Below are 13078 nucleotides of genomic sequence, written 5' to 3'. Positions count from 1 at the left end.
GTTGATTAAAGACATGTGGTTGCTGTGATAAAAACCCTCCCATAATTTGAGGTGATGAAAGGAAGGGAATGGCTTTACAATGCATATTGAAAAGCCTCCCTCGGTTCGGTTAATTTATGGTTGACTAACGCTCCACATGTGCAAGTGAAACCTCTCACATTCTCATTGTTTATTTTCAGAACTTGACATCTCAATAGTAACGTTGTTATTCCGAAACTTGAAGTGAAGCTTTGATTATTTTATTGTTTTGTTCATCAGCTGGACTGGAGTGCTGGTTTGGTGTTTTTATTTTTTTTATTTTACTATTATTTTTATGTCTTGTCCCACAGGCTGGACGGCACACTGGGAAAGCCGGGAATGTTTCTTCCAGGTAAATACACGGCAAACCAAACAGTCTGCATCTGATAGACAGCCATCACTCCTCACTTCATCTCTGTTTATATAAGGGGGTCCCTGATGTGTGTATGTGTGTGTGTGTGTGTACATGTGTCTGTTTGGATGTGGGTGTGCGTGTGGATCTATGTGAGGATCAGACTATTTACTTTTAGTTAAAATTCATATAAAAAACCATTAAATTGGAAATTGAAATAAAATTAATCGTGAAAATCTGCAATAAACTAGCATTTGTCTGATTGATGATAAGATCAGTTATATTTCATTTTATTGCATTGGATTTGTTTATTACAACATTGTAGTCTTATATTATTCAAAATATAAGTACTTATGAGTAAAGCTATGTAGGTCTTGGTATAAGTTATGATGACTAAACAGTTAATAGATTATTAATAACCCAGTTCCATGCTTCTGAATTATCTCCAATTTGCTCAGCAGTTAAAAAAGGTCTGGTGTCGCGTCCACTGTGACACTTAAACTCGTCAAAGTCACAGAGGCACATGTGGAATTAATAACAATAATGATGGCGGCTTTCCATTAATGTGAACCAGAGCTCATTCACTCTCATGGTTTGTTGGCACACAATTGATCCATCATTAATATTCATGAACTACGGTAATTTCTCTGCTTTGAAAATAATCCACAGTCACTAAGAGCTTTGAAGGATTAACAACATTACAGTGCATTTACAAAAATAATGAATGATTAAATGAATAAATGAAATGAAATCGTTTTTGGTCCCCTTTCTTCACTTTTACCTTTGGTTCATTTCCCGGGTGCTTATGAATGTTTTTTGTGTTTGCAGAATCTGACCACGTACTTGGAAAACACATTTTGTAAATGCTCTCCACATATTTAATACACACATAACGCTGTATATATCGTTAGGATTATTGCACAGCCACAGATACACAGTAGAGGAAGACGTACATACCTAAACTCAGTTGACCAACCCTTGATCACTGAAGCATGAAGTAGAACGGTTTCAGAAATCTGCTGTAAATGTTACATATATATGTATATATACATATACATATATATGTATATGTACATATATATATATATATATGTACACTCTTCTGTGTCTGCTTTAATTTCCTTGTATTTACTATTAATTTGTACATTTTTGTCATTAAGGCCAATGTTAAATACATCAATATATTTCTATCATTGTTTTATGTGTTACATTTGTTTTCCTTTGTTGTGCCATTACCAAGGAAAAGGGGACGATAAAGAATACCCAACTATTGGAGCACGTCTGATCAGGCTAGAGGATAAGGTAGGCACACTCCTGCCGTGCGTTAGTGTGCCCTTGAGTGTGTGTGTGTGTGTGGGTGTGGGTGTTTTTTAAGCGAGATAAAAATCCCAAAATGACCCTTGCTGAATGTAAGTGTGCGTGCGACTACATAACTGTAATTCTTTGTGTGTGAATGTGACTGTGGCAGCTCGTGTCTCTGTTATCAGATGAGTGCGTGCGGTGGAATCTTTTGATAAAACCATGTTGTGGCTGGCTGCAGTCAGTCTGTTCCTCCATCAGATATACACGTCGCCTCTGTTCACCATCCACCCAGTGTTGTACATAACTGTTTTATGTGTTTCGTATTGATCACTGTGCTCCTGTCATGCGCGATATCTCGGTTGACATCAGAGCACTGACGCTACGAGAGCAGCTGTGTGATGACACTCTCGGGTACAACTATAGGCACGACCACTATCATAGAGGAACAACATGATGCCAGCATGATGCTCACTTTGGTGCCAGTGAGATTCTAAGATAGACTTTTTCCCCTGTGGGCACGGCTGTACCAGTCGGACTGGAGTGTGTCTGCCTTCCTGTCTGTCTGTCTATCTGTCTGTGTGCAAATCACAGGGTATGAGATGTGTTTGTTGGTTTTAGTGTGTGGCTACATCTGTTATCTGTTTGCCTGACTGGCAGCGTTGTTAAAAAGTGAAATTATGTTAGTGGATTGAAAGGCTCGGAAATGTGTTTGTTTTCCCTCCCCCCATGAAACTGGCATTTAAAATAAAATTAAACCGCTGCTAGGCTCAAGTTGTTGTCACATTTAAACACAGTAAATCAAAAGAAAAGCCTATACAATAGAACAATGCATTCTGCAGCCACTTCTTTTCTATTCAAGTCCACCAGCTCAGGATTTCCCCCATTTTTCCTTTTACATTTACCTTCCCAAACATCTCTGCGCACTCATCATGCCGAAGTTTGACAAATTTCAAAACCCTTTGTTATAGTGAGAGGAGTAATGAGCGTGAATGCACATGTACGGTCTGACCCTAAAGCCCCCCCCCCCAGTGATTGAGTTCAGGCCCATTTGCTTTGGGTACATGTTGTGATCGTAATCTCTTGATTGGAAACATAAACCAGGTCTGACTCTTATACCTGCACCCCCTCCACCGTCCCCCTCCCTCTCTCTCACACACACACACACACACGCACACACACACACACTCTTTCCGTCTCTCTCTCTTTCACTTGACAAAATAAAACTGAGAGGTGGATAATGGGGCTGCGTTTCCCTCCTAAACAATGTGGAACCAATCACCTCCCCCCCCCCTCCTAATCAGAACTACATTCACGTTCATTGTTGCAACACGCAACCTCTTAAAGTGGAACAAAGTGACTTGTGATACTTGTGATAATTCGAGACGCCCGTCCTTCATAATTACTGTTTCCCTCTCCCTCCTCCCAGCACCTGGCCCCCTCTAGCTGTCCCTCTTCTCTGGCTGCGCGAATTATTTGTTTTGATGCATCTGGCAGGCCAGCACACCTGTTACATGGAAAAGGGGGGCTTCCTTTTCCCCCTCAGGCAGCAGGTGAATGAACCCGTTGACCCATCCTCCAGATGGACGTGCACCCGTAAAACTTCAGTAGCACATACTATTTTCTCGCTAATGGGAACATGTCACCTCTAGTAGGTGGTGACTTTATTATTACACACAGCTTTTTTTAAAAAAAGTTAGATTTTGTTTTCTAAAAGTTTGCTTTTTCACTCTTGCAGTCACAGTATAATATTGTATCCCATCTAAACAACGTTCCAGCTAAATCCACAATGCATTGTACCTTACAGGAGATGTACTGAATGTTCTGCACTCTCACTTTTTTTACGTTTTGCGTCACAGGACGTGTTTTATAGTGTTGTGTAATTGTCGTCATTACATGTTGTTCATATAGTACACCCTATATAGTTGCATCACTTCTAAATAGGCTCTTTCCCAATAGCCCCAAGTAGTTATTCATCAGCTCTGTACCCTAATGTTTTAGTGTGCATGAGTGTTCCCATGCCTTTTACAATACTCAGCCTTGGTCACCCTCCAGCATTTTCTTTCCTTTTTTTTTCCTCCAACAAATTTCTGCTTTTTTTTTTTTTTTTAACTCCCATCGTCTGTAAAACACCAGGCATTGTCTACTCTTTTTTAATGCAGCCCAGTGAGTAAGATAGAATCATTTTCTTGTCCAACTCTTGTCAGCGTAGATGAATTTATCTTCAGTAGACTGAAGGAGGCTCAGGCATTGTTTGTCCTGTACAGGGTCGGACAGTGATTTATCTCACACAGACAAAAGACGCGTATAGGTCTACACACACATACACTCCCACACGCATGAGCATCGAGTTGATTAATCACCGATGTGTCTAACCCCACACTCTCAGGATTGAATTCTCCAGGAGCAACGTGGAAACAAAGATGGATGGCACTCCGTGACAGTGTGTTATCTTTCTGTCAGACACTGTTGGTGAAAAACACCCAAACGACAAGCTTAAACAGTGGCCACCGTCTGTGAGCTTCACCGTGGCCTTTCAAGAAGGATCAGACTGCCTGCCTTAGGACGTAGTCATCCCACTGCTTGTGCTAACACTCCCTCAGTTGGTGGATTTTCTTCCCTCATACTGCAGAAAGAAACAGCAATTACAGGAAAGTGCTTTGTCTAAACTATTTAACCCAGAGACCTGGAAACCTGAAATGAGTGTGTCAAGTCACCTTCAGTTGTAGGAAAAAAACAACAACATTAGTTTAGTCCAAAATTCAAAAAGGTTTCACAATACTCTTATAAATAATATTTTTTTTTACTGATTTACATAGATGAGTGTGTTTTTGATCATCAGATAGATGCTCTGAAATACAAGTCACAATCCTTCAACAACATAAAAAGTTGGGATTTAAAAAAAAAATAAAAAAAATATATATATTTTATTAATTAATTAATTAATTAATTAATAAAAAACAAAACAAAAAAAACAGGTAAAATTTAATCCTGCAATAGAATGTGATTTAAACAAACAAAAACACAATTATTTTAAGTTTATTCTTCACTTAAAAAGTGGAAAACAAAATGGGTGGAACAGCCCGTTAAATTCATATACACAGTATATACTCAGTTGACTATTTAAGTATAATAGAAAAAAATATTATTTTATCTTTTTTTTGTGAGTCATTCAAATTTCTTTATTAACTTGCAAAAAATTCTTTATTTAGCGATCGCTGCATTATCATTTATCATCCCGACTTTCCAAAACACACACAATCTGGAAGCGTTTTTGAAAAAAAGTGCCATTACTCACTTTTAGTGATACACCACAATAAAGTAGTCTTTTTTGCATGATAGTAATCTTAATTTGTAAATAACAGGAGATCAGTGTGAACCATGAGGCAAACATCCTCTAATGTGCCCTCCAGACCTGCAGCGACACATCTCTGCTCAACACATACGTATTTTTGTTGACTCCATAGATCACACTCACTCTGTGGTTAACTTCACTCCACGAGGGCAACTGTGCTGTGTATGTCATACGCTTATATCATGTGCATTAGCACCAGGCATATGTAGGAGAATGCCATGCTCTGACCTTAATAGCATCTCAATTAGGTAAGTATGCTGTAAATTACAGCAAGGCCAAATACTGGGAATACTTGAGGGCCGAGACAGAGTGTTGTGTTTGTTAGGAGTCCATCTGTAAGGCATTAAGGGCCCCTCGTCTCTAAAAGCACAACTTTGAGGGGGGCAGTGTGTGTGTGTGTGTGTGTGTGTGTGTGTGTGTGTGTGTGTTAAGACTGGTCCAATCCAGATCCAGCAGTGGGCTTTACAGATGACGGCCCCACACACACACACACACACACACACACACACACACACACACACACACACACACACACACACACACACACACACACACTTATATACATATTTATATATTAGACCATATACAAAAACACAAGTGGATATCCAGACATACACACATATACAAATGCAGTCAGTCACACACACATGCTGTTGTCCACTCAGCGGCCTCTCAGCTCAGCTCAGCTCAGCTCTCAGTGGAGCTACAGCAAACAGGAATAGCTTCATTATCTTTTCTGCTGGTACAGGATGAGCTGGAGACGGAACAGCTGGGGGTGAGAGCACTGCAGGGGAGGAAAATGCATTTGAAGCCTTAAATCTATACCAGTGACACTTGTTCATCAAACATAGAGTTTGTGTGAGTATGTATAAACCAGCCTCACAGTGTCTAAAGTCTGAATTTCTTCTTCTTCTTTTTTTCCAACAAATGTCCCACAAATGCATGTTTTTTTTTTTAGATCTTTAAAGATATAAAATTCTCTGTGGAGTTTTCATGTTCTTATGTTAGTTGTCTTTGAGTTATCCGGCTTCCTCCCACAGTCCAAAAACATGCACACATTAGGCTAATTAGATACTCTAAATTAACTGTACAGAGTGAGAGTGACTTGAGGACATCCACGTCTTTTGCCCCGTGTCAGCTGGGCTTGGCTTCAGCTCTCCGCAAAGCCTCATGTGGAGGATAAAGTGATAGCAAATGAGTGAATGGATGTTAATTATATGAAGCTGCATTTATTGTAGTGTTGCTATAAGTGTATTATGATCACGCTGTGACAAAACTACAAAAATGAACCAACCTTGAATATGTATCGAAACGTGCAAAACTAGTTCCTGACAACGTGAGTGCAAATGATTCTGAGCGTAGAGAAGATTTTAGCAGCTGTCAATTACAGTAACAGCTGCTACACTGCATCTTAAAAACCCCATACAGAGATAAAAAATGTTTTACATTTTTGAATCTTCCATATTTGGCATGTAGTCAGTTCAATTTCTCAGAGAATTGTTGTTTTTATTTGGGCCCACTGGAAAGATTCAAAGGGATTAGCTACAGTCGATCCTTCTCTGTTTTCAACTAACATCAGCTGTATGCATACTGCACAATAATGTTATTATCCTCCAGAGGGCATGCACTGGTGTCTACCAAACAGGCAGGATTGTGATTTCTGTAAGAAACTAACCCTAGGAAGTGCAGTAAAACAGGATTTCTATTTGTTTTTAAGCTACTCATTCATTCATTCATTCATTCAGTTCAGTGAATTTATTCTGCAACGTTTTACCTTGTATCTTATTTAAGGGGCGATGGTAGAGCAGTGGTAGATTGAGCTGTCTTTTCAAATTGGAAGCTTTTGGGTTTTAATCCCTGGCTCCGCTAGTCTCCATGGCGATGTGTCCTTAGGCAAGACACTTCGCCCCACGTCGCTCCTGAAGGTTGTGCCAGCAGCGTGTAAACGGGTATGAATGTGTGAATGTGTGATAGAAAATGTGTTGCACATCGATGCCCTGTATGGAAGTGTAGGTGAATCGGCGTGAATGGGGGAATAGCAGAACTGTAGTATAACTGTAGTATAAAGCAGCTTCGAGTGGTCGTCAAGACTAGAAAAGTGCTATATAAATACTATTTACTTCATAACTTATAGATTTATATTATAGATTTAAATATTCCATCATAAATTCTTAAAAATTCTACCCCACGAACGATTTACAGTGGTCACACTGACTTGCTTCACCCCTCTGCCTTGTCACTGTTGCCCTATTCATTGTTCCAATCTTAATCAACTCTTTCACTTTGCCTCTGTAAATACGATGACCCACTGTGTCCTTTTTCTGCCCTTCTGCTGGAGATGGTGAGAGTGCTGCTATCCCACCTCCCCTCGCCCATCCATCAGTCTCTCTAGCCTCTATAAAATGGCCTGTTTAAGGCGCGAATAAAGGCCTTTATTCTGCCTCACTGTTATGTATTAAAGGTTCAAACGCAGAAAGAAGGCATTGTTTGGCCTTTAGAGAGAAGCATTTGAGGTGTAGTCACAGTGAGTTAGTCGCTGACACCGTTACGTTTCATGTCACTCCAGTGATTTAGGAAGGCTGCCACAGGGGGTGGCAATGCTGTTTGTGTACTTGTTAAGTTCAATTTAAACAAACAATATGTGTCCTTATTGTCAACGTAATGGGTCTTTATAAATGGCGTTTTCGTTGTTTCAACATCTATTCCCCCCTGTCTTTTTTATTTTTCTTTACAGACACCAGTCTGTGCCTCTCTAAACTTCATTTTGCTCTTCTTCCCAGCACCTCTGTGCCCTGTGAGCACACTCTCTGTTGTTGTGCTGTGTTTTGATATATGTGTGTATTTGGCTGCAGTGTGCTCAGCGGGGAGCCAGACTGACCAGCCTGGTCTAAACAAAGAGAGGAAACTTGGCAAAGGAAGAGCGCACACATACACACACACACACACACACACACACTCTCACACCACGGCTGCTCTCCGGACTGCCCTGTGCTGCTTAAAAAAATATATATATGTATATATATATATATATATATATATATATATATATATATATATATATATATATATATATATGTACGGGATAGCAATTGATTTAAGTAGAAATAATTCAACATATTCAGTGTAAATTGCACTTTTTTGCCACTGAGAAGACAGTGTAGCCCTGAAATGCTCCTGTAGCAGAGCCCTAAACGTTTTGGACTGTACAATGTAAATCTTACCTGGGAACACGTGCATTTGTGTAGCCTTGGTAGAATAACTTTGTTACTGCCGTCTACCTGTCGTTCTTCAGTGCAATCGAAATATGACAGTTGCAGTTCACATATTTAAATGACCATTCAGGGTTCTGGTGTCTGATGATTGTCCATAAAAACCCAGTTTGATATTTCAGCTTCTACTACTACCTGCTGCAACATGCCAACACTATGGCTTGTGGTTTTTGAACGCACTATTTTTGTCCTTAGGCCTGCTCGAGCAGTCTCTTCCTTTGATTCACTGCAACACCACGCTGCAACAAACTGCGCTGGCCTTTTTCATGTCCACACTTCCCATCACTGATGTGGTATCTTTATAGCCTTGTGAACATGATAGCATGCAACGAGTAGTGGGATGCTGTGAGTTAGATAGTGCACCAGGAGCAGTTTGCTGTTTGTAGTGCGGCCCAACTGTAAATCATGTTTTGGCCATGCGCTGGGGATGCAGCCTCTGGCAGCTCCCAGACGGTCTTTGGCTCTGGTTCCCTTCTCTTAGCGCCACTCTCTAATTTCAGAGCCGGGACCCTGCCTACTACTGTGTCTTTACCGCATTCCCACAAACCAGAGACGAACAGTCTGCCTGCATGTCTGGCTGCTCGCTCTCAATCTCACACGCTCTCTCCCTTTCTATCTCACTCTGCTTTGGTGTGTCTCCATCACTTTTTTGCTCTCACTCCTCATTTTTTTGCCTGTTGTCACAAACTGATTTTTCTGTGGCTCCTGCTCTGTCATTCCGAGAGCTTGTCCCTTTCTCCCTTTCCTCCGTCTCTGTCTGGTTCTGTCCCTACTGGATTATAGGTCTGCAGTCTCACTCACAGCATCTAAATCACGTTATACCCTGCCAATGTCTCTCATCAGCTCACCCCTCGTTTCTCCCTCCCTCTCTCTCTCTTTGCATCTCTCTATCACCCACTGTGGGCTTGCTTTTTGGTTGTACACGTTTTCATTTTAATTGCCCCAGTTTCACAAGGCCCTGGGATGTATATTTTTACACACATATTTTATTGTCTTGGCCAAATGCCCCACCACTTCTACTTGGGCCTGACCACTAATGTACTCCTACATGGATCAGTTCATTATCAGCAGGAGGTGTGAGCTTATTTAAGAAGGCTATGAAGGGGTCAATGTACAGTTCATGAAACAGGGGTCTGTGTTTTATTGGGACCTGTAGTTTTACTAATACACTGGGTTAAGTAGTCCTGGTGCCACCCTACTTTTGAGTGCTATTAAATCAGTCTACTGCCTGGAACAGTAAACCGGCTGTACATAATGATAAACTGTGTAACGTAGTCCAGAGACCTCAAGTGTAAATGTCAGTGCTATTAAGTCAAGCTGGTACCTGGGGAACACATAATGGGCAATTTGTGCATTTGTATAATACTGTATGCCTGTACTGTACATTATGTGTTTTAAACCTTCATAACCTTGTAAATAAAACCTGCTGTAGGTGAAACATTAACTTACCATGCCCCTGTAGTTTGGATAGTCTCCAGGCACAGCTTCTGGCAAACACTCCATATTTCAGGCAGTAGGTGCTGAAGACCAAGTGATGCTTTGGGTTAAGTGTCAAACTTTAATACTTGTTGAATATTGATTGATACATAAATACTTAGTCAGGTAACGTTTAGTTTATATAATTTAAATAATATGCAATGCAAAATTCTTGCTTATTTATAATAATATTAAACACCACATTTTGTGCAATATCTGACATAAATGTCTCGTTGAGCTTTTTCAGTCCGAGTCCACATATTGGACTGAGTCACACGTCAACCCATTATAGTAGTAGATTTGAATATTTTGATATTGTAGCAGGATGTCGTGCCATTGCACCTTAGGTTCATGGAATTACTGTAAGTAGCAGTTCCTAATGCAGACACATCTATGACTATGTAAGGAGTTGACTGGGCTACTTGTGGTTCAGATGTTGGCCCTGTGGTGGTACTCTGTGCACAGACACATGCCTCAGGCTAAAGTGGGTTTGCTATAGTGCCCATAGTAAATCATAATGCATGGGTGTGTGTGCATGTTTGCCCAACACACAATCCACCACTACCACTGCCATAGTGAGTGGTAATTGACTAATGATTTAAATGAATAAAGCAGCACACCTTTCAATTATGTGTAACCCTTCACAGGGCAGTGTAGAGAAATACTTGGAAATTAAACATTTCAACCCTCTCAGAGTGTTTTTATTACATTTTCATGTAGAAAATCAAGGTCCATGAAGGTACCATATATGGTTCCTTGCCCTTCTGTGGTAAAAAAATAATAATCAAAAAAGTGTAAATATAAGAATATACAAGAAGAACAAGGAACGTTATTTTAGAACAGTGTTTGCAAATCCTGGTCCTCAGGGACCTCTGTGCTGCATGCTTTAGATGATAAGTTGTTGAGTTTCATATTCCACCATTAGTTTTTTAGATATTTCCTTAGATGCAGGAGAAGACCAAGCCGTGTGACCGTACTTTTTTCCTTCCAGAACTGCACTGAAGTTCCGAGCCTCACAGGCCTCTGCTGATCAGTCAAATTTCACGATGACTTTTTTTCTATGACGTATCTGGATCTCTGGCTGGGTAAAATCGACGTGTTTCTAAGATCTTGTGGCAATGCACGGTAACATGGTTTTTGGATGTCTGCGGACGTTACCAAATATCTTTACCCGGTAAAAGGGTAATTGACTTTGAGGTCCACACAGGATATGTGCCTAGTCTTGTTCAGTGCAATGGATACACTCAAGAAGTCTTTCTTTGAGGCTAATGAGTCTGTGAATGAGAACTGCATATTTATAACACCTTGAATGGTGATCATCTAAAAAAAAATGCTCCACAAAAAAAAATGCTATTGATCGATATATGAAGGATTACAGTCACTCACAAACTTGCCAAGTCACATATTTGATGACATTTTGTTTTGATATTACAATGTTGACTCTTTATTAATAATTAACTGGTATCCAGTATAATGTCAGCAGATAATAAGTGACATACAATTAACTAACAACCCCAGTAGACTGTAAGTTGTGCTTTAGGTGTTGGTCTTCAGATTGTAACCCTATACAAAAATCCCTGTTGACTATAAATACTATTTGTGTCGTGTCATTAATTAACATTTAACTACTTATCTATAGACTGTGGATCTACTTTGGATTAGATTATTGATGAGGACAGGTGAATATTGAGGACAGGTGAATTGGTACTAATTAAGGTGAGAAAGTTAAAGCATTTGTGACCTTTGACCCATTTTGACTGATACATTACGTGTTTACATATTTTATTTTGTCAGCACATTCATTTGTAAAGGTTTGCCTTTAATTAAAAACAATGAATGTGAGATTTGTATCCCCTAGTCCTGTTTGCACCACACAAGAAAGAACCCCAACCTTGTTAAAAAAGTAGCTAAGTAACTTTTACTCTGAGTACATTTTAAACAAGCTACTTTTTTACTTTAATTAAAAATTTTTTAGACCAGTACTTTTACTTAGTGATACGTTTACTTGAGTAGAATATGTCAGTACTCTTCCCCCCCGGGTTACACTTGCAAAATGAAAATCCCAGATAGTGACTCTATCTAAGAAAATAGTATTTTTCTAAATAATCCTAGTTCAGTGATACAGAGAACTCTTTGAGAAGGTCCAGTTGCTTTGCTGCTGAGTGCACTTTCAGTCAAAAACACGCAATTGTTATTGTCTGCTGTGTCTCAGGAGGGCTGTCGCTGGCCTTGACTTGTTCAGAGTGAGACAGATCAGCCCTTTTGTTGTCCATATACTGTATATGACACTTCACCCAGTCCTGTGCTGAGCGCTCTACTTCCAGGAATCTTTTGAAATGGGAACAAACGTAACAAATGAGTGACCGTTGAAAAAAAGAAAGAAACGGATGTTGTTACACTGATGATTTATAGAGATAGCATGAGTCATAAGAGAGGTATTTTGCAAGTGCCGCTTTATTACAGTGACGTGCTGTTAAGCAGTCCGTGACCTGGAAGCAATTCATGAATTAGACATTACCTTAAAGGAAGTGTTATCTTTCCTTACATCTGTGTGAAGTTTCCCTGATTGCACTCAGTTTTTGTATTTACTGCCCTCTTTTAGCAGCAACTGGCTATTTCTCGCACATAGCTAATTACTCGTTGTTGCATCTACGGTTTCTCTATTCTTTGTGGGTGGAGCCCATTGACAAAGTGTTGGGGGTGAGAGCAGCTTGTTTTGGACTTTGGTTGATGGCTCAGCTACATACAAGTAACATGCCTATCAAGATGCCCTTGCCTTAGCTAAGGGTTATGATAAAAGCAGGAAAACAAAACAGATAAGAATGTGTCTCATGACAATGATGCTTAACAAGCGAGACGCACACAGAGATAGTGACAGACAAGCAGACAGGACAAGAGAGCGAGAGAGACAGACATTAGTCTAGAGATCTTGATACTTTGTGTCTCCTCCATGACACAGTGCTCTGGAAGAGGGAGGCCAGCAGTGTCTCTGAGCTGAAGTTGGCCTGATAAGCAGAGCAGATAAAGGGTTGAAGTGAACCTCAGACAGACTAAAACGAAATCGAAGGACATGCTGACTAAGATAGTTCTATTAGAAGTGCTAGATAGGATTCTGCTGTCTCTTACATTCTCAGAGACACTGGGGAAGTGTGATCATATTCTTTGTAGGCGCTCGGAAAATTGTGTTTTTCTGTCTTCCGACATACTTTTTTGTTTCGTCATTCAAGAAGTATTTATGTTTGATTTCCATGCACACACAGACAGTCACATCTGGTCACTCACCAAGTGCACACATGGACATCTTGTGGT

General features: G+C 40.1%; 1 protein-coding gene across 1 annotated transcript in view; it reads left to right on the top strand.

Moving 5' to 3' along the window:
- Nucleotides 1–13078, top strand: part of kcnq1.2 (potassium voltage-gated channel, KQT-like subfamily, member 1.2) — a 160346-nt gene that overhangs the window by 89908 nt on the left and 57360 nt on the right. Inside the window, exons 16-17 of the mRNA XM_058646519.1 lie at nucleotides 330–370; nucleotides 1611–1672. Coding sequence (XP_058502502.1) covers nucleotides 330–370; nucleotides 1611–1672 — 103 coding nt within the window. The remainder of the gene's footprint in view (nucleotides 1–329; nucleotides 371–1610; nucleotides 1673–13078) is intronic.

This window comes from Solea solea, chromosome 12, assembly GCF_958295425.1.
Source record: "Solea solea chromosome 12, fSolSol10.1, whole genome shotgun sequence".
In the NCBI taxonomy this organism is placed as follows: domain Eukaryota; kingdom Metazoa; phylum Chordata; class Actinopteri; order Pleuronectiformes; family Soleidae; genus Solea; species Solea solea.
The sequence above is the reverse complement of the archived record's forward strand: the minus strand, read 5'-3'. Positions and strand labels throughout refer to the sequence as shown.